At 58.6% G+C, this 19,518-nt stretch overlaps 2 protein-coding genes across 9 annotated transcripts; one reads left to right on the top strand and one right to left on the bottom strand.

Annotated features, from left to right (window-relative positions):
• Positions 1-78: 78 nt before the first annotated feature.
• Positions 79-4,579, bottom strand: LOC137444457 (uncharacterized). Of its 4 annotated transcripts, none has more exons than XM_068145155.1 (2): positions 4,302-4,579; positions 79-2,031 (listed from the first exon to the last, which is right to left on the bottom strand). In XM_068145155.1, exon 2 carries the CDS (start codon positions 2,005-2,007, stop codon positions 805-807), a length of 1,203 nt encoding a protein of 400 aa, XP_068001256.1. In that variant the 5' UTR covers positions 2,008-2,031; positions 4,302-4,579; the 3' UTR covers positions 79-804. The 4 variants fall into 4 exon arrangements, with proteins under 4 accessions (XP_068001256.1, XP_068001257.1, XP_068001253.1 ...); XM_068145156.1 differs by lacking the exon at positions 4,302-4,579 and adding an exon at positions 3,627-3,682; XM_068145152.1 differs by lacking the exon at positions 4,302-4,579 and adding an exon at positions 2,494-3,616.
• Positions 4,548-19,408, top strand: VWA5B2 (von Willebrand factor A domain containing 5B2). 5 transcript variants are annotated; one of them, XM_068145146.1, is made up of 24 exons: positions 4,548-6,370; positions 6,796-6,869; positions 8,019-8,099; positions 10,900-11,058; positions 11,461-11,622; positions 11,909-12,134; positions 12,266-12,423; positions 12,852-12,983; positions 13,108-13,232; positions 13,372-13,548; positions 13,631-13,741; positions 13,864-14,066; positions 14,473-14,587; positions 14,669-14,854; positions 14,958-15,117; positions 15,201-15,490; positions 16,590-16,815; positions 16,902-17,246; positions 17,326-17,463; positions 17,541-17,651; positions 17,876-17,953; positions 18,155-18,224; positions 18,407-18,515; positions 18,777-19,408. In XM_068145146.1, the coding sequence occupies exons 4-24, from the start codon at positions 10,920-10,922 to the stop codon at positions 19,383-19,385; spliced, it is 3,870 nt and encodes a 1,289-aa protein (XP_068001247.1). In that variant the 5' UTR covers positions 4,548-6,370; positions 6,796-6,869; positions 8,019-8,099; positions 10,900-10,919; the 3' UTR covers positions 19,386-19,408. The 5 variants fall into 5 exon arrangements, with proteins under 5 accessions (XP_068001247.1, XP_068001248.1, XP_068001249.1 ...); XM_068145147.1 differs by having other exon boundaries at positions 7,988-8,099; XM_068145149.1 differs by having other exon boundaries at positions 4,549-6,370; positions 11,909-12,122.
• Positions 19,409-19,518: the final 110 nt, after the last annotated feature.

Genomic DNA, 19,518 nt, shown 5'->3' with positions numbered 1-19,518 from the left:
GGGACCTCATGTTGGAATCCTACCTAAGTACTACTTCTCCCTGCCCAGGTAAACACCAAACAAAAGTGAACAAGCAGGTGAATGCATCTGTGTTTTAATAGAACTACAACCATCACCCCACCCTGCTGTGGCACATAGGGATGCTCCACAGGAAGGTCCTATGATGGTGCATGGGCTGGAGGACAACCTCTTTGAGGGGCACCATTTTCTTGAGGCTGCAAGGCTGCAGCCAATTCATGGTGAGCATCACAGGTCACTCCAAAGAAGCAGCAGATCAGATGGCTGGGGGGGGGTGGTGGTGCACATGCTCTTGGTGTGACTCTTAAGGCACTTCACAATGTAGCTCAAACTCTTGGGCTCTTGACAAACCTTCCCTGGCTCGCTCTCTCCTCCAGAGAGTTAAAATTTACTCCTGACAGCAGCTAAGGTGCTAAAGGATCCAGTTTTCTCCACAACAGAAGTCTGTTATTCCAGCACAGAGGTACTACTGCCTTCTGCTGCACCGCCCAAGGTGTGCCAGCTTCCGTCAGGCAGTGCCACTGGACCAAAGAGGGAGTCAACAGGGGGACAGGATGAGAAGGCACTGGGTGGGGGGGGCCACAAACTGACCTGGCTGGGGTGAGAAGAAATCACCATTTGTAGGGACCCTTACCAAACCATGGTCCTGCTGGTACACTTCAGACCCGAGGCAGCTGCACTGGGGCAGAGGCAGCGAATGGTCCAAGCACAGCAGCAAAACCATGCATAACTTCTACGCTAGGGGCCAAAGCTGGATTTCTGCAACCAAGCAAGATGTGCAGGGGTCTACTCCTCCTTGCTGCAGACAGAGCCACCTGCCTTTTTCTCTAGGTAGGGAATCACTGCCTCGGTGTAAAACTTCTCTAACTTGGGCACTGTCTGCCCCCAGAAATCAGCATCAAACTCCACAGGGATCACAGCTGTCTCCTTGTTGGTGTGCACCACGAAGTCAGCCTGCTGGAAGCCAGCAGAAGCTAGCTGGCACTGGACCTGGGTGAAGTAGGGATGATCCTTCTTCAGGGCATAGGAGTCCCCATCTACCTTAAGGCAGAAGTCCTTATCCTTGCAGGCCTCCTGCACGGTCCTGTTCCTGTGCTTGTAGGGACACTTCACCTCCAGCAGCCCCAGGGCCTTCCCTGTGGCTGCCTCCTTGATGATGCCATCTGGGCTGGCAGCAATCCACTTCTTCTCTTGGTTAATGAAGAGGCCACAGTCCTCCACCCGTACTGGCTTGCCCACCGCCTGTGACTTCAGCTGCTCATAGGCCTGCACGGCTGCCTTCTCATTGCGGAGCCCCCAGGACATGGCTGGTGTCTGTATCCCAGGACTGGAGCTCACCACTGCTTTCAGGTAGGACTTGGGGACCTCATCTGTCTTGCCATTGGCAAACTTGCTGTTGGCGATCCTGGGGGCCACGGAGGCAGTGATGCGGTTCTCCCGCCACTCGTACCACTTGGGGTTGCTCCGTTGGCCCCGGGTCTCTTTCTCCACCTGTGGGATGTCCTGGCTTTCCAGCGGGGGCAGGAACCGCTCACAGGACCTGCTCCAGTCAGTCCCAGGCTGCTTCTTCTGTGGACGTGGGTCAAGTCTGGCCAAACTGCTGGCTCCTATGGCATCAGGTGACTTCTTATGGGTTGCAGAGCAACTGCCAGCAGTTGGTTTGTGCTGGTCTCTGGCATCTCCTCGGGCTCTGTGGGATGCTGCAGGTCTAGGCTGTGAAGAATCTGGCTTTGCACCCCTCCCCTGGCTAGAGCTGGTGACCCCAGCAGCTGGAGTGCTAGATCTAGGCTGAGAGGATCCTGTTTTGGCACCGTGCCCCTGGCTGGGGACTCCAGCAGCTGGAGTGCTCTTGGATCGGCTGCCCACAGCCGCGGCCTTGGCCCGGGTGGCTGAGGCAGAAGGTGGTGGTGCAGCAGGGGTGGTTTTAGAGGCAGCTGTAGCTGGCCGAGGGGATGATGTGCCACTGGTCTCCTTCCTGGGTCTCCCCATTGCTACGTATCAGATGGTCTTGTGCTGTGGGTATGGAACAAAGTTAAGTCCACACCCTCAAACCACAGATTTCCCTTTCTTTGGCACTCCGTGCGCCTGCCATGACTGGGTTTGTGTGGCAAGGTTTACGTAGCAGAAGGGGCTACAGGGGTGGCTTCTATCAGAAGCTGCTAGAAGCTTCTCCTGTGTCAGATGGAGCCAATGCCAGCCAGCAGCAAGATGGACCTGCTGCTGGTAAGGCCAACGCCATCAGTGACAGTCCCTCCGTGATAGCATATCTAAGAAGGCGGGGTGGGGGGAAACCTGCACAACAGCAACTGCAGCAGGAGAGGAAAAACAACTCTACAGACACCAAGGTCAGTGAAGGAGCAAGAAGGAGCTCTAGGTGCCTGAGAAGAGACTCCCCTGCACCTCAGGGTGAAGACCACAGTAAAGCAGGCTGTTCCCCTGCAGCCCATGGAAATTAACTGCAGAGCAGATACCCACCTGAAACCCAAAGGAGGCAAATATCCACCCAATGCCCAAAGGAGGCTGTGACCCCATGGGAAGCCTCTGCTGGAGCAGGCTCCTGGCAGGATGTGTACTCCCATGGTGAGAGAAGCCCACTCTGGAGCAGGTTTGCTGGCAGGACTTGTGACCCCATGAGGCACTCCCACTTGAGCAGTCTGTTCCTGAAGGACTCCACACCATGGAGAGGACCTACACTGGAACAGTGGGTGAAGAACTACAGCCTGGGGCAAGGACTCATGTTGGAGCAGTTCACGAAGAACTACAGCCCATGGGAGGGACCACACGCTGAAGCCGGGAGAGAGTGTGAGAAGTCCTCCCTTTGAGGAGGAAAGAGCAGCAGAAGCAGCATGAGATGAACTAACTGCAACCGTCATTCCCTAGCCCCCTATGCTGCTGGCAGGGAGGAGGTAGAGAACTCAAGAGTAACATTTAGCCCAGGAAGAAAGGAGAGGTGGGGTGAAGGTGTTTTTAGGTATTATTTGTTGTTATCCTACTCAAACTTGATGGGTAATAAATTAAGCTAATTTCCCCAGGTCAATTCTGTTTTGCCTGTTCCCATTTGTGACGGTAACTGGTGGGTGATCTCCACGTGGTCTTCTTGTCCTTACCTCCACCCACGAGCCTTTTGTTATATTTTCTCTTCCCTGTCCAGCTGAGGAGTGGGGACTGACAGAACAGCTTCGGTGGGCCCCTGGCATCCACCCAGGGTCAACTCCAGAGCACTAGTGTCCCCTGCCTGCCCAAACTCCCAGCATGGCTCCGTCCCCACGCCCTTCCTCGGGTGACAGACCACTGTGGCATGCCGGCTAGTTTAGCAGTCCTGGGGTGTTTCTGCACCGCTTCCACCCGAAACCCAGCCCTGCGTGGAGCCTGCGCTCCCGGCCTGGGGTGGCCCTACCGGCCCAAAGACCGGGGAGGGTGCTAACAGGGCGTCTCCGGTGCCAGGTCCACAGCAGCGGTGCCCATGAATGCCGAACTGGGACTGGGAGGGCTCCTCCAGGTCCCATCACCCGCGGACACGCATCGAGGCGCCCCACCCAGCGCCACCCCTGGGTACCCCACGCGTGCTCGGGGCCTGGAGCTGCCCCGCTGCCGCCGCCCGGTCTCACCGCTCCGCCGCGGCTCCGGAAGCGCGCGCCGCCCGCACCACGCACCCGAGGCCCGGAACGCGGAAGGCGGAGCGAGGACGACTGGGTGACGACGCTGGGCGCAGCTGGCCTGGCCCAGCCCGGCCCGCTCCCCGCTAGAGGGAAGCAGTTGCTCGACCATCCCTGCCCGCGGCGGGGTTTGCCCAGGCCCGCCCCAGCCCCTGCTGGGTCTCCTTGCCGCCACTCCCCCACCCCGGCTGCTGCGGACAGATCCCTGCAGCTCCCGCGGCGCTTTCGTTGCACTCCACCCCAAGATTTTGAATTGTTTTTTGCATATCCTCTTCTCCAGAACCCTCTCCTTTCTCTCGGCTCTGTCTATCCTCAATGGCCGCTGTAGGGAGGGGACCCCAGACCCATCTACCCCCTCGCTGCCTGGTCCGAGCCTGGCAGGGAAAGGATGCAGCTGGCACATAGCCCTACCTGGCACCTAGCACCCCAGCTTTGCGCTGTGTGAAGGGACAGGATGATCTGGCGGAACCCTGCCGTGCTGCTGCGCCCCTGTTCCCGATAAGCCTCAGTTCCCGTTGGCGCTGTGCTGGCCCAGGCTGGTCTGAACTGTCACAGCCCACAACCACCACCACCAGACCCACCCTTGGAAAAAGGACAGTGGCAAGAAGCTGGAGCAAAAATACAAACCCTGTGTCACGCTGCTACCCGTACACAGAGGGTCCTTCGGACACGGCCTCGCCAGCCCACCTCGGAGTCCTGACAAAGGGTTTGGCTGCCGAGCCGGAAGCGGGGGGGATGGGGGTGGTAGCAGCACAGCGAGTTTCGGGTTCTCCGAACCCACGGACTTTCGTTTTCAGCAGCGGGTTGGGCGCCTTGGTAGGAGCCGCGGCGAGGCAGCCGCTGAGTCAGCGCAGCCGCCCCGTGGCGGGGGGGCACTGTGAGACTCCCATGTCCGCCCCATGGCTGTGAGACCCCCTCTGATTTTGGCCGTGGTTTCCTAACCCAGCAGCCACCGCTGTAGTGTCAGCATCCTGGGAGGGTTTCAGTTAAGCCTGAGCAGGGTGAGCTCTGGCAGCTTTCCCAGCAGCTCTTCCCAAGGGCCTCTGGTGTCTCCATGAGCCATCTTAATCTCTGCTGTTGTTTCATTTCCAACTGTTCTCTCTCTCCAGCCTCTCTGTAACTTGGGCAGGTCACTAAGGCACAGGTTACATCAAAGGGCATCTGATTTTGACCAGAAACATCAGCAGCCTTTCTCTTCTGAGGATCTGGCTTAATTTGCACTGATTTAACAAGCAGCAGACAGCTGAAGATGATCCCCTCCTGCCCAGATTCTCTGCTCCAGCAGCTCTTGGCTGGGTCTGAGAAGCTGTAGTTAGGTTGAGCACAGCCACTCCCAGCCTGACACCAGCTGATATCTCCTCAGGTTATTTCCTCCTTTAGCACTAAATTCGCAGGGCTTATCAGTGACTCAGGACCTGAGAGCATCTGTAAGAGCTTTGTAGCCTGTGCTCCCTCCAGCCAGCCTTATCTCTGGATGATAATTCAGTTCAGTAAACCCAGGACAAGGTACAGGTGATCTGAGGATAAATACCCAGATAATGACAGGTCCCTCGGGCAGGACAGCGCACTGGTGAGGGCTGCATGGGATCACTGGAGCACAAGGGTGCCGAATGTGCTGAGCCGGGCCTGTGTTCTCAAGGCTTAACGCACGCCTTAGCTCAGCACTCTGCCGAAAAGCAATGCCAAGCTCCCCGGGGGGCTGTTTGTGCCTGCAAAGAGCTGTTGTAGGGAAGCTGTGACAGTGCAGAGCGGGGACAGGAGAGCCTGCTGTCTGATACTGGTGTCAGTGCTGTACAGAGCAGGATGGAGCCCACTTGCGTCTCCTCGGGGCTGCTGCGAATCGCTGATGGGGGGGAAGGGTAGCGTTGGGCTTGGCTGTGTCCCCGGTGCTGCGCGTGCCGTGGTTATTCACCTGCCGTAGCACCGGGGCCGCAGACAGTGTCTGACGCCATAGGCTGGCCAAGTCGCCCCGGCTGGTGGCACCAACCCAGCACTCGCATTTGGACGCTTTTCTTCGCCTCAGCTTGGCCTAGAAACAGTATCTCAGAGAAAAATCAAAGCTTGTGTTTGGTTGTTTTTTGGTGGCGGTGTTTTTTTCTTTCCCCGGGCTGGAGCAGCTGCGGCACTTTGCCGTGACGATGGGAGCGGGAGCCCCGCGCACGCCGCAGGCTGCGGGGATGTGCTGCGGCATGCGCTGTGCCTCCGGCAGCTCGCAGAGCTGGCGCCTGGCGTGTGGGGGGCAGAGTGCATGGGTGAGTATCCTTCTCCTGTGGTCAGAGACAACAGGGAAGGGGAGCAGCTGCACACTTCAGCACTTCTCTCTCCCCATGCAGCACAGGAAGGGAAGTGGTGTGCCGTGGGGCATCTCACACAGGGAAAGAGAATGGCTTAGCACGCTCTTGCAAGCACCCCAGGGACATGCAGAGTGCTTCTATGCAAGATAATCATGTTGGCTGAAACGCAGGGTAAGAGGTCAAGAAGGGGGAGCATGCCCTGTGCTACTACAAAGGGCATCTTCTGATGAGGTTTTCTTCCTTTATTCCTGCCTGTGCTGAGGACCTGAAGCCATAGTGGTGCGTGGGTCACTTTAGAGGTGAGATCTGATGGGAAGATGCAGCTCTGCCAGGCCTTGCTCCAGTGCTGCTCCAGTATCACCTGCTGAAGACTGGAGGCCACTGCCTGCTCTTTCTGCCCCAGTATGTGTCTGGGCTGGCTCCAGGTTTGGCATGGCTGTAACAGTGGGTTTGTGGTGTATGGGAGGTGGGTGGCTCCCCTCTGCATGCTCTATAAAAAGAGCTGTGGCAGCACAGCCCTATCTATAGCACAGCCCTAACTATAACACAGCAAGGGAGCTGCCTGGGAGGCAGGGCAGGGATTAGCCCTAAATCTGATGGTTTTCTCTGGTCCCGCTTGGGAATATCAGGCTAGCAGTGGCAGTGGAGGGATTCCCAGCAAGTCTCAGGCTGGGAGATCTCCCTGTCAGCAGATGTGTCCTGGCTTTGCTGGGATTTCCTGACTGTCTGCACCCTCCCCAAGGGGCTTGTTGTCATACTTGTCACCCAAGGATTGGTCTCTCTCCAAATCCCCCCGCTCCCACCCCCCACCCCTTCCTGTTCTTCAGGACTGGGATCTTGCTGTTGCACAGAGGCTGATGAGGATGGCCCCAGTGCAACCCCAGAGCATCTGAGTTGTGGGGTGAGTGTGCATGTATGTATGGTCAGCATCTGCCTGTGCCGAGCTCTTTGGTGGTGGTCTCAAGGTGGCTGAGACCTTTCCTAGCTAAGCTGGTTGTGATACTTGTGACCCACTATACTTGTACTGGGGAGTTCAGTTGGCTGATGAGGGGTTGTATTTTGCATTGTACTATTTTTAGGAGAATACAGGAAGGGCAGCTACCTGTCCCAGGAAATTAAACTGTGTATTTGTGGGTGCCACAGCATCACCCTCGGGTATCACCAGCATCCAAGTTTGGCTGGACATTGCCACACTGTGGGTGCATCACAGCCCACAGCACTTGGCTCTGCTCTTGATTGGTTCCTGTCACCCTCTGGGTGTGTTGGGTGTCCCCTGAGACCCCCCTGGTGCCAACTGTGAGAGCATCCCCCAGCATCCCCAGGGCAGCAGTACCAGGGAGTGTGTCTCTTTAATGAGGCTGGGCTTGGAGCAGCTCTGCTGCTGGCACAGGGAGTGAGGGATGGAGCGAGGGCGGTGAAGGAGCCAGTGCCAGAGAGGGAGCCTGCAGCAGGGAGAGGCAGGGAAGGACCGTTCATCCCCACCAGGAACCACAGCCCCCTGCCAGAGGGGCAGGGAGACCCACTGACAGGGCAGAGGGCTTTGTGAAGGGTAGGGATCCAGCAGTGCTGAGCTGAGCCTGCAGCCCCTGTGTCATCCTCCTCCAGGTAAGGGCCAGGGCTGGGGGGAGGCTGGGACCGCGGTGACTCGGGATCCCTGCTGGTATCCTGCAATTCCTGGGTGCCCCAGGGTCACACACCTACTGCCAGGGCAGCCCCAATCGCAGCAGAGGTGAGAGGTGGGAGATGAGGCAGCAGGGCCATGAAAGTGCTGAAATCACCATCCAGCATGGACCCGACAGGGCTGGCTTGAATAACTGCTGGGAACAATCCCAAGGGGATCAGCAGCCAGCCCCTGCTACACACTACAAATGTCCCTTGCTTGGAGGAACAGTGGGACCCTTTTGCAAGGCTGCTCTGCCTGTGTCAGGGGAAATCTGTGGGGCTGGGACGTTTGTTTTGGGGGATGTGCCTGTATTGGGGTTCATTGAGAGCAAGTAACTACTGTTCCCTGGCATGGAGCTGGGGGTTGGTTGGTTTGTTTGTTTTCCAGGGGCTTTAGCAGCTCTGGGGAGGTGAGAGCAGCAGCAGAGGTCCTGGACAAGGTGGTCCTGGGTACAGCGTGTGTGTCAAGGTGTGTGTGCATGCACACATGCATGTCTGTGTGTGTACAGAGGGCTCTGCTCCGTTTTGACTTCCCAGCAGATGCCAGGCAGGGAAGAGCACCCCAGGCTGGAGGCTTAGGCTGGGGACAGCCCTTCACTCTGTTCTCTTTGCCTGCATCTGCCCCTTTTTTCCTCCTCTTTGGGCTCTCTATAAAGTGGCATACTGTGGGCAGCAGTGCCATCACTTTCTGCATCTGTGGGCTCCTCCCTGCTCCAGAAGCTGGGACAGATCATGCTTTCTGACCCTGTCCCAGAATAGTAGTGTAGGGCTGCCCTACAAGGAGGGGAGGCTAGGAAAGCAGGGAGCAACATGGGCAAGCAGGAGGAATGGTCACACAGAGGCTTGGGTTCCCTCTCTTTCTATCCTTCTCTTGTACCAGCCTGTGTATCTGTCACCATTGGACATTTCTGCAGGGTTTGCCTGTGCTGGGGCTCGTCTCAGGCTTTCCCTGGACCGCACTGCACCCCAATGCAGGCAGCTGTTGCTTCAGCAGGTGAAACTCCAACAACTTTGCTGGCAGCTGAGGAGGGTCCACTGGGCTCAGGCTCACTGCAGCAGCTCTGCTGGAAAACTCAACATGTCCACGAGTGAGAAGAGAAACTTTAAGTTATTCTGACCTAGAGAGGAGTTAACTCCTTCTTGCCTTCGTTGAGGGCTTTTTGCCACCAACTTAGAGAGCCAGCCCCAGTCCTGCTGGGGATATTGCTGGTTAAATCAGTTCCTGCAGGAAGCCAGTGGGAAGGAAGGAAGAGGAGTGGGCTGCAGAGGCATTGATGACCATGCTGAGGGTGGAGAGGGGGCCCAGGGACCTGTGGGTGATGCCACGTTGGCACCTGGGTACAATTTGCTGCCCCAGGGGAAAAAGGATGAAGAGGCTGGTGCAAGAACCATCGAGTCTGGTTTTATTCATTACCACAGGGCTTAGAGCAGCCAGCACAAAGTGTGGCAGGACCAGATGGGACCTGTTTACTCTGTGAGTGTAAATGTAAAGAGAAGTGATAAAAAGCAGCCGGGACAGCTTCTCCACTAATCCCTGGTAAACAAGCTGGCAGTGCCCTGGCCAATGGGCAGCGCAGCAGATAGCAGGTGCGTTACTGAGCATTAAGTCAGCTGCCTTGGGAACAAATGGAAGGGTTTTGGGGTGAAATCCATCTTTAATGGCTTGATGTGGCTGGGCAAGTCCTAGAGCCTGGCTGGATGCTGTGGTCAGAGCAGGACCCAGCTGCTGATGTTCTTACTGGTGGCATGGCTACTGTGGGGAAAAAGTGAGCTGTGCAGGAACCCAATGCCACTTTGTATGCTGGAAGAGCAGTCTGGGGGGCTTAGCATCAGGGTAGAAGGTTGGCAATGGCAGGAGGTAATTGGTTGGCCAGGACTTGCCATTATAACCCCGTGATGCTGACTGAGCAGGTAAACAGCTTCCTTCTGGTGTAACAGTGCGATTTTCCTGGGTGGCAGCCACATTGCTAATGCACTTCTGCACTTCTCAGGGGCTCTCCTGCTTTGTGCCAGCCATGGGTTCAGTTCTGGCACTACCTCCAAGGATGCAGCCCTGCTCAGCTTTCAAGCATGCTGTAGGAGAAGCAACCTGTGACCATATGCTAAGGGCACCCTGACCCTCCCATTACTGATGGTCACACAAGCGGTTCCTGGGCTGAAGGCCACTGAAGTGAGGGACCCATATGGTTCACTTGTACCTGGCCTTGTCCTTGCCCTGGGCACGTTGCATGCTGAAGCAGTGGCACATGGCCTGATGCAGGGACCTTGCTACAGTTGGGTTGCAGGTGCTTGGGACAGGCAGGGGACACAGTGTGGAGCAGCAGACCCTTGCCTGGAGCAGGCCCCATGCATGTTATGCACGGAGGCAGCACTAAGCCTAACTGGAATTCTTCCGTGGGCTTTGAAGGCACAAGGTGGAGTGCTGGTAGAGAGATGCCCTGGCTCCAGGCAATCATTTGGGATTCCACTCCAAAGTGTTTTTTTCAACGTGAAGAGTAATGTGGAGTGGGTTGGTGCCCTAGCTGGAAGGCATCCCCAGCCACTTCCCAAAGCTGCTGCTGAAGGGGGGATGCCAGACACATCCATCTCTGAGCAGAGCACTGCTCGCCCAGAGACAGAGCATTGTCCCTCAGGCTGGGTTCCCCCCTCCTGCAGTGCCTTCCCCTTTGTGCTGCTCTTCAGTGCAGTGCTGACCTTGTTGTTAATTATTAAACCCCCAGCAAACACTGCTGGCTGTTGTGCCCTAGATACACTGTGGGCTTCTCACTTCTTTTTTTTTTTAAACCAAATTACCCTGGAAACCTCTGTGGGTGGATGGAGATGGGAGCAGCAGACATTCCTCTCCTTCCAGTGTAGGAGATGGTTGGGGGAGGCTCTAAAGCCACTGGGCTGCGGTAGAGTGGCTGAGAACTGGACCACATGTGGCTGGCTGTTGTCTGGCCTGTCCAAGAGTACCTGCTTGTCTGCCAGGGCTTGGAGCTTGCATGTACTTGCTGATGTCCCTGGGAGAAGTGACTTTCCTGCTCAGCAGCTACATTTATTCACCTATGAGGTGAAAAAGTTCTCAGTAGGCTCTTGTGTCTCCAGACCAAATTCACAGGTGGGCTGGTGTCTGAGCAGAGCTGGGTTCACGTGTGTTGTGGGCAGGAAGGGCTAGGGACCTGCTCCTCCCTTACAGACTGGTCTGTTGGAAGTGGCTTGTGTCCCCAAGCCCCTTCCTAGTGGAGTCTGCCCTCAAGCACCCACCACCTGCCCCCCCTTTGCTGCAGCTGCCCACAGCTGAGGGACTATGCCAGGACTGTACGCTCTCTCCTCTTGGGAAGCTCTGCCCTTGAAGAGCTCCAGGGTGAAGGCTTGTGCCAACGGGTACTCCTTGAGCATCACTGCTCACCTTGTGTACACCAACCCTCATGAGGAGCCTGTGGAAGGTAAGGGGGAGCTATCAGGGCTGGCAGGGACCCATGCTGCCTGCACACCCCCCCTAAAATCACCCATGCTGGAGGTCATCTCTGGCTTGAGCCCACCTGTGTCCCAGCCTCCAAACCTTGCTCAGTTTGGGGAGCACAGGCAGAGGCCAGTGGTGGTGAGAGCATGGGTGGGAGCAGAGTGAAACTGAGCAAAAACATTCCCATCACTAATCAGGAGGGGGATTTTGTCCTGCCCTCCTCCTGGCTGGTGAAGCTCAGGGTCCCTCCTGCATGCTGCCCCACTCCCATGCATCTCAATTGCCCTGCAAGTCAGACAGGCTCCTAGCAGTGCCGCCATGGGCTGTACTGTGCTATGGCAGTGTCTGTGCCAGGATCTGCCTTGAGGCTCTCTCCCACCCATAGGCATCTTCATCTACCCGCTGGAGGAGTTGGAAGTGGTGGCTGGCTTCGAAGCAGTGGCGGGCAGCCGGCGGGTGACGTTCCAGGTCCAGAACCGGCACCGGGTGCAAGATTGCTGCCTCCAGGTTGGCCACAGCCTCAGCCATCCACGCCGCTGTGCCAGCGGTAAGTGCCCCATGGCTAGGAGGCTCACAACGAGCAGGGATGAACTGGGGGGGGGATATAAGAGGCTGAGAGCCCCTGCAGGGCTGGAAATCTCAGCCTCCCTCTTCTCCTCCCTCCGCCTCTTCCAGGACTTCATCTGTCCCTTTGCGTTGCCATCCTTACACCTGCACTCTGTTTTCCCCCTGACAACAATCGGTGCAATTAATGGTCCTGCTCCCCAGCTTTACATACCCAACTGACACCGCTCCCTGTCCCCGTCCCCTCCCCCCATCCTTCTCCTGCTCAGGCCACCTTGTCCTGGATGAAGATGCAGAACGCTCCACCTTCATCATCATCACAGGCATGCTGTGCCCGTCGGAGAGCCTGGCTGTCACTCTGAGCACAGCACAGGAGCTGGTCACGCTGCCTGACGGGGCTCTGCGGCTTGTCCTGCCCCCTGTCCTCACGCCCCGTGTCGCTGCTGCCCTCGAGAGCGAGCCGGCAAGCTTGTGTGACGACAGGTTGGCCCTATGGTGATTTTCATGGCTTCCTCAGTCTCCGCCATTCAGGGGGTGGAGGGGGGAGTGGGGGGGGGTGGGGGGAGATGCCGGTGTTGGGTGAGTGAGGAGAGGAGCAGGAGCCATCACCACCTTTCCCCTTGCAGCCCCACCAGCTGTTTTAGGGGGACAGGTGCCCGGACCCAGCCTGTGGAGCCTGCAGTACCTGGGGAGAGTGTGGACATCTTTCAGGGCCGGCCCTGCAACCCTTTTCCTTATGAGTTTGCCTTTGAGCTGCTGGTGAAGGGTCCTTGCTTGCTGGCAGGTAGGGGAGTGGCTCAGGTGGTGTCAGTTGGTTGGGCAATATTACCTCAGGATGGTGTCCCCAAAGTTTCTCAATGCTCCTAGAATATTAGTTTTCTTCCCCTGTCACATTCTTGTACTCCCTACACATGAAGAAGCCCTTTTCCTATCCCACCCTCTGGGGCTGGGATTGCATCCCCCCAAAGTTACCCTACATGTGACTTTGGGAAGCCCTGGGTAAGCAGTCTCCTTCCCTGATGGATGGGGAGATGACAGGTGAGGATGGGATGATGGGGGTTGGTGGGGAAACACTCTGGGATGCTTACCCAATTAGTCCCATTATAGCTGGTAGGAAGCAGCCACTGCCATGGTGCTGAGTCCAGCACAGACATGGAGCTTGATGAGCTGGGGCACATGAGAGGTTGCTCTGTCACCTACTCCTCCCCACAGGACTGGAGAGCCCATCCCATGCCCTGCGAGCTGACGCTGACCCCTGGGCCAGCTCTGCCACCACCACCTGTGTCACCCTGGCTGAGCCCCACTGCTACGACAGGGACCTGGAGATCATCCTTTATCCCTGCGGTGAGGACGGACAGTGCCCTTGGCAGGTTTGGGGAGGTCGGGCACCACCCCAAAAGCATCCAGAGCATCCCCCAGCTCTTTGCGGCACAGGGCGGCTCCAACCCCCCTGCCGTGTGCCTCCCAGAGCCCCACCACCCCCACCTGGTGATCGAGGATGGCATCATGACATACCCTGAGTATGAAGCCCACATCCGGAGCCGCCGGGATTACATGCGGATTGCCAGGAAGGACGGCAGTGGCGAGAGACAGGTGACAGGGCAAAGCCACCACCAGCCCTAAGTGGGGGAGGAGGAGGAAGAGGAAAGGGGGAGGTGATTGGATGGAGTTCAGGAAGACCTCAGCATGGGCTGGAGCTCGTGAGAGAAACCCTGGCCTGCTTGGCTCGCAGGTGGCTTTTGTGCAGAAGCGTTTCCACAAAGACATCTTCCACAACCCCGTGCTGATGCTGAACTTCTGCCCGGAGACAGAGGGTGGCCCCGGGGACCTGCAGAGCATCACCCGTGAGGTCCTTTTCCTCATTGATCAGAGCAGCACCATGAATGGCCCTGAACTTAACAAGGTCAAGGTGAGGCACGGCCACAGGGCCAGGGATTCTCCCTGTGTGGCCGGCCCTTAGCAGCCCTCCCCGGTTCCCGCTGTCACCCCAGGAGGCTTTGCTCGTGGCTCTGAAGAGCCTCCCCTCGGGGACACTGCTCAACGTTGCCAGCTTCGGCACCGACGTGAAACCACTCTTCCCGTCCAGCCGCCTCTGCAGCAACGTGAGTGCCACTGGGCAAAGTCCCTCCCGAGCTGCTCTCTGTCCCCACCCCCAGCGCCCTGGCGTGGGGATGGGGCTGGCAAGCTGGGGGTCCGCTGCGAGGTCGGCTGTCTGTGTGGACAGGAGACACTGCGGCGTGCATGCGAGCACCTCGGCGGGCTGCAGGCAGATATGGGCAGCACCAACCTGCTGGCAGCTCTGGGCTGGGTGCTGATGCAGCCCCTCCACCACGGCTACCCCCGCCAGCTCTTCCTCTTCACCAACGCAGCAGCAGGCAACGTGGGCAGGATTCTCCGCCTGCTGCGCAGGCAGGCCAGCACTGTCAGGTATGGCACCAGCACTGCAGCAGGGGCACCTGGGGCTCTCCGTGTCCTCTGTTCCAACAGTTTCTCAGTGTAGACGTGGTGCTTAGGGACGTGGTTTAGTGGTGGACTTGGCTGTACTGGGTTAACAGTTGGACTCCATGGTCATGAAGGTCTTTTCCAACATATCCTATTTTGTGATTCTGTGATTCTCTTTCTGCAGCTCCAAATCTCACCATAATCAGCCCTGAGGGTGTCCTTCACCCATCACGTGCCCCAACCCCACCAGCTCAGCTTCTCCTGGGGTGCCCCAACTTGCAGCCAGGGTGGCATCTCTGGCCATCATCCTGATACAGGACTCACCCCTGGGCTGCCCAGCCACCGGCAGCAGCTCAGCCGTGGCTTTTCATCACCTGTCTCTCTCTTGCAGGTGCTTCAGCTTTGGCATGGGCCCACAGGTGTGCCGGCGGCTGCTGAAGAACATGGCCAGGGTGAGCCGGGGCCGTGCCGAGTTCCTGAGCCCAGCAGAGAGGCTGCAGCCCAAGGTAATACCTGGGCAGGGACGGGAGGCACAGGTGGCACACAGACACTGTGGTGTCTGACACCAACTGTTCTCCCCACCCCAGCTGATCAAGTCTCTGAAGAAGGCGATCGAACCAGCCATCAGCGACATCACCATCGATTGGTATGTCCCTGACAGCATGGAGGCTCTGCTCTCACCTACTGAGCTCCCGGCTCTCTACCCCGGGGACCGCCTTGTCAGCTACTGTGTCCTCTACAGCATTGCCCGCTTCCGCAACAGGCGCCCACCGGTATGACTGGCACCGCCATGGCATGGCAAAGATGGCATGTTCCTGGTGCCACCGGCTTCTCTGCATGCCAGGGGTGTTGACACCAGTGCCTTCTCTCTACCAGGGCCAGGAGGGGGCTCGCCAGGGCTTCCAGGGTTCAGCATTCCTCTCCCAGGAGGAGGTGCGTACTCCTGGGGAGAGCCGCCGGCAACCCCGCAGCACCCTGGGATCCGGGGACGCCTCCCTGGACCTCTCTGTCATGGGCACGGAGACATCGGAACGGAGTGAGCGGAGCCGAAGCTGGGGCCGGGGGAGGGGTGGGGGCGGCATGGGAGCTGTGGCTTATGGGGGTGTGCTCGCCGGGCAGGTACGGATCCCGTTTCCGGAGGAGATATCTGGAAGCGGATTTACCAGCCCTCCTACATCCAGGAGCAGTACGTCCTGACACACTGCTCGGTCAGCACCGACCGCAGCCGGGGGCTGCTGTCCCACAGCTCTACCAGCAGTGAGTCCACTGGCTCCCGCGATGTGGCCCCTGAGGCTGGCTCCTCAGCTCCCGGCACTGATGCCACCTCCCAGCAGGGCCAGAAGAGCCTGTCCCTCTGCGAGTCCTCCACCAAATCCGCCCCGCTGCCCTCTGCCCCATCTGGTGCCAAGGTAAGGACACCAGTGAGGTGCAAGTGCTTACACATGGCAGGGTTGTTCCCAGCTTAGTTTAGCTGGAGTCTCGCTGTCCCCTCGTGCCTGAACATTTGGCTGCCATGCTGGAAACCAGAGCACTGCACAGGGGACGCACCTGGATTTTGTGCAAGGAACAGCTGTGGATGCTGCAAGGAGGCTGCTTGCTTAGTTTTGCCCTACTGCAACAGGATAATTGGGGCCAAATAGCTGATTGCCCAGCTTCCTGGGCTGGTAGTCAGCTTCTAGCCAGCTCATATCCTCGTTGATGCTGCAGAAATCAAGTGGGCTGGCATCAGGTAATGAATCTGCCAGGCTGGCTAAGGGCTATGGTCTGGCTAAGGTCCTGCCTGGTTCCTTCATCCCTCAGCTAATGCTGCCCAATACTGGATTAGCGATGGGCCACATCCCTGATGCTTCATACCAGGGTTTAAAAAACAGCTAGGTCACTAGGATGGGTAGAGGCAGCTCCAGGGACGCTGGCCCCAAGGCTGGGTGAGGCCAGCTGTCCTCCAGCTCCAGGACACGCTTCTGCTCCTTCCTGGTACAACGGCACAGCTGGTGGCCTTTGCTGCTGAAATGTCAAGCGTAAGTGATTTCCCCGCAGTGCAAATGATCCTCCCCTCACCCTCAGCTGCCCAGGCGAGAGGCAGCATGGATGTCACTGCCATGCCATAGTGTTTAGGTGAAGCATCTCAGAGCAAGGACATAACTGTGCTGGAGATCACAGCCCACTGTAGCATCATTCAGCCTAAGCCACTGAACTAAGCCCCCTCCTGTACACACTGCAATCTCTGCCAACTTCTCCTGCCTCAGCGTCAGGCTGAGTCAGCCCCCAGGGATGTTTGCAAACTCCTGTCTCGGTGTTGCTGTCCTTCCCACACATATAAGGAGCCTGGTGAGCGTTGCCCATCGCCCTGGGAGGTTCCCGAGTGCTAGTCTGCAGTGCTGCAGCGCTGGGCAGCAGCCAGTGGCTCTGGCCAACAGCTGGCTGTGGCTCCATGTGCCCCATCGTGGCTTGGCATAGTCTGTGCTGGTGCCTTTGCTGGGCTTGCTGTCAGCCTCCCTGCCACCACAGGTGATGGTGGCCCTGAGCACAGAGGAGCTGGCGAGGCAGAAGAAGGTGCTGGCACGCACTGCCCTGGCCAGCCGCAGCTTTTCCTCACCACATGGAGAGCTGGATGCTCACAGGCTCCGCCTGGCCCTGGAGAAGGTGTCACAGAAGAAGAACCAGTCCCTGGAGGGGCGACTGGATGAGCTGGGACCACAGGCGCAGAGACTGCAGCCCGGTGCAGTGGAATCGAGTGAGTGCTGGTTCCAAAGTGATGAGGGTGGTGAGGAATAAAACAGGTGCCCCCAGTTGCTAAGTCCATGTCTTGCTGTTGCCCAGATAACCTCATCTCGCCCACCCATCTGGACTGGGACATGCTGGTGGAGCCCTCCTACCTCTTCAGTGCCGAGCCAGTACCTGAGCCAGGGGAGCCCAGCACAGGCGATGCCAGCCTGCCCCGGTGCTGCCAGGTGGTGATCCATGCCATGCAGGCTGGCAAGCCAGTGTCCTGGGAAGTGACGGCCTCGCTGGAGTCACTGCTGCAACCCCGGGAGCAGCCGGGCAGGGAGGACCCCCCGCGGCGGGTGGCCAAGGGCTGGGACAAGCCCTTGCACCGCCTGGCAGCGCGCTCTGTCATCCAGGACAACGAGAATGCAGCACAGCGGGAAGCTGAGCTGCAGCAGGGTGGGTGCTGCTGCATGCCCCCCTTCTTCCCAGGGCAGCCCCAGCATCCCTTCACCTCCAACCACCTCGCTCCGGGTAGGTTTTGCCCGCCGGTTTCGTCTGAAAGCTGTGCAAACCAGCAAAGCCTGCAATGTGCCTTCTCTCTACACCCGCCTGGTGCCCGTGGATGGTGCCACCCAGACAGCTCTGCCCGCAGCCCCTGAAGTGTGGGGCACAGGTATGGCTGGGCGGGGCTGGTGTGCTGGGGAGGGGGCACAAGGTGATTGAGGGCTGAGGTGGCACTGTCCCTTGCAGCCACCTCAACCAGCCAGCCACAGGCCACCACAGCAGGGAGCTGGGGCTCCTCACCAGGTCTGGACCAACAGCAGAATGCAGAGGAGCAGGATGAGAGTCCTGTTGCTGCAGGTACCAACCTGAGTCCTTACACTGGCTTATGCTCCCCAGGGACCTGTCTGAGCACTAGGGTCCATGAGGACCCTTAGCTCAGGGCTGCATGAGGCTGATCCCATCTGGAGTACTGTGGCTGCCCAGGGAAAGGCATCTACTCGACAGTGGGGAGGGAACCATGGCTGAGGGAGGAATAGGGAGCAGCACAGCAGTCCCTGGAAGCAGCTCTGGGTCTTTTGCAGAGGGAGGCAAGACCCTTGGATCTCTGGCCAGTGCTTCTTCACCTACCTATGGCTCGGAAAAGCAGAGCTGCTTGAACGGTACGTCCCAGCTGGAGGGGAACAAGGGCTGGACGGAGGGGGACAGGGTGCCCCCGGCAGCCAAGAGCTGGTGCAGCTGCAATACCTATGCTTGCCCTCACTGTCCAGGCCATGGGGGCTAAGCCACCCTCACAGGTGCTGGGGAGCAGGACCCACCTCTAATTGCATCATGGCCCCCTGCTCAGCTCTCCTCTCTTGCAGGACCTCCAAACAGCCCCTCTATCACCTCCCTGGGCTCCCAGAAATCCAGAGAGAGCATTGCTGGCTCCAGGTGAGGCTGCCTGTTGTGGGGGGATGCCAAGAATTGATATGTTGTAGGGAAAGAGGACAGTACCACTTCTTGGGTCCTCATGTCCCCTGTGCCATAAAGGTGAGGGTTTGGTGCTCCAGACGCTTCTCTGCAGCAGGCTGAGAAACACTTCCCACCCATATTAGCTTCCCTGTGTCCCACAGGTTTAGCCTCAGCAGGCACAGGGGGCCCAGCCTGGTATTGCGCCCACAGTGCCTCAGCCAGGAGAGTAAGAGCTCCAGCAACCATGCCAGCCACGACTACCTTCCACTGGTAAGGACCTTTTACCCATGCCAGCTGGGCTGGGGGAGCTGAGCAGGTGATGCCCTGCAGTAGCACCCACTTGAGGATGGAAAGGCAGTGGGTGCCAGCTCAGCCCTGGGGTAGCCTTGAAGGGCCCTGGGGGCCTTTGCTGGCTTTGGGGCAGTCCCTGTACCACAGGCACACTCCTGTAGCCCACACCAGAGTGCTGAGGGCCATGATGGGTCTGTGCTCCTGCCTGACTCCCCTAGTCACCTGCTCCAATCACTGCAGGTGCAACTGCAGCAAGCCCAGGGCCCATTCCAGCTCACTGAGAGCTTCTCCGAAGTGGTGCAGATCCCCCTGGACCGCCTGTGTCGGGCCTCGCCCTACGCCTCCCACAGAGCCAGCCTCAGCCCCACATCCCCAGGGCCCAGGAGCAGCCCCGAGGCAGGGCCCAGCAGCGAGGAGGGCGAGGAGTCTGCCACAGCCCCGCAGCCTGGCTCACCGCTGTCCCGCAACACTTGCTCTGAGGTGCCAAGCGCGGCGGTGTGGGCACAGGCGGACAGCGGGCACGGCTCTGAGTCTGACACCGGCCCCCACTCAGCCGCCCCCTCTGAAGCCAGCGTAAGCTGGCAGGATGTGGGGCCAGAGGACCTGGAGAGTGCCAGCTGGGCCACGGCAGTGGCCTTGGCGTGGCTGGAGCATCGCTGTGCTGCCTTCTTCGAGGAGTGGGAGCTGGTGGCAGCCAAGGCGGACGCGTGGCTGCAAGCGCAGCGGCTGCCCGAAGGGGTGGACGTGAGCTGCCTCAAAGGGGCAGCCAGGCACTTGTTCCTGCTGCTGCGTCACTGGAACGAGAACATCAAGCTGAACATGCTGTGCTACAACCCCAACAATGTCTGACAGCCGCTGCAGGGGCCAATAAAGATGCCTGGCTCCATGTTGCTTGCACAGGCGTCTCTGTTACAGGAAGGGAGATGCTGGCCCCATGCAGGCTACGCTGGGGCTCTCCAGAGCCCTGTGCAGGTCGGGGGGT

Source organism: Melanerpes formicivorus, unplaced genomic scaffold (genome assembly GCF_026170545.1).
Source record: "Melanerpes formicivorus ecotype bairdi unplaced genomic scaffold, bMelFor1.0.p_v2 SCAF_12, whole genome shotgun sequence".
Lineage (NCBI taxonomy): Eukaryota > Metazoa > Chordata > Aves > Piciformes > Picidae > Melanerpes > Melanerpes formicivorus.
Note: the sequence above shows the minus strand (reverse complement) of the source record. Positions and strands in the feature narration are given on the sequence as shown.

Coding starts and splice junctions, on each gene's coding strand:
- LOC137444457 (XM_068145155.1), bottom strand. CDS start 2,007: ATGGGGAGACCCAGGAAGGAGACCAGTGGCACATCATCCCCTCGGCCA.
- VWA5B2 (XM_068145148.1), top strand. CDS start 10,920: ATGCCAGGACTGTACGCTCTCTCCTCTTGGGAAGCTCTGCCCTTGAAG. Junction 12,135..12,265: donor GACGACAGGTTGGCCCTATG/GTGATTTTCATG, acceptor TTCCCCTTGCAG/CCCCACCAGCTGTTTTAGGG. Junction 12,424..12,851: donor GGGTCCTTGCTTGCTGGCAG/GTAGGGGAGTGG, acceptor TCCTCCCCACAG/GACTGGAGAGCCCATCCCAT.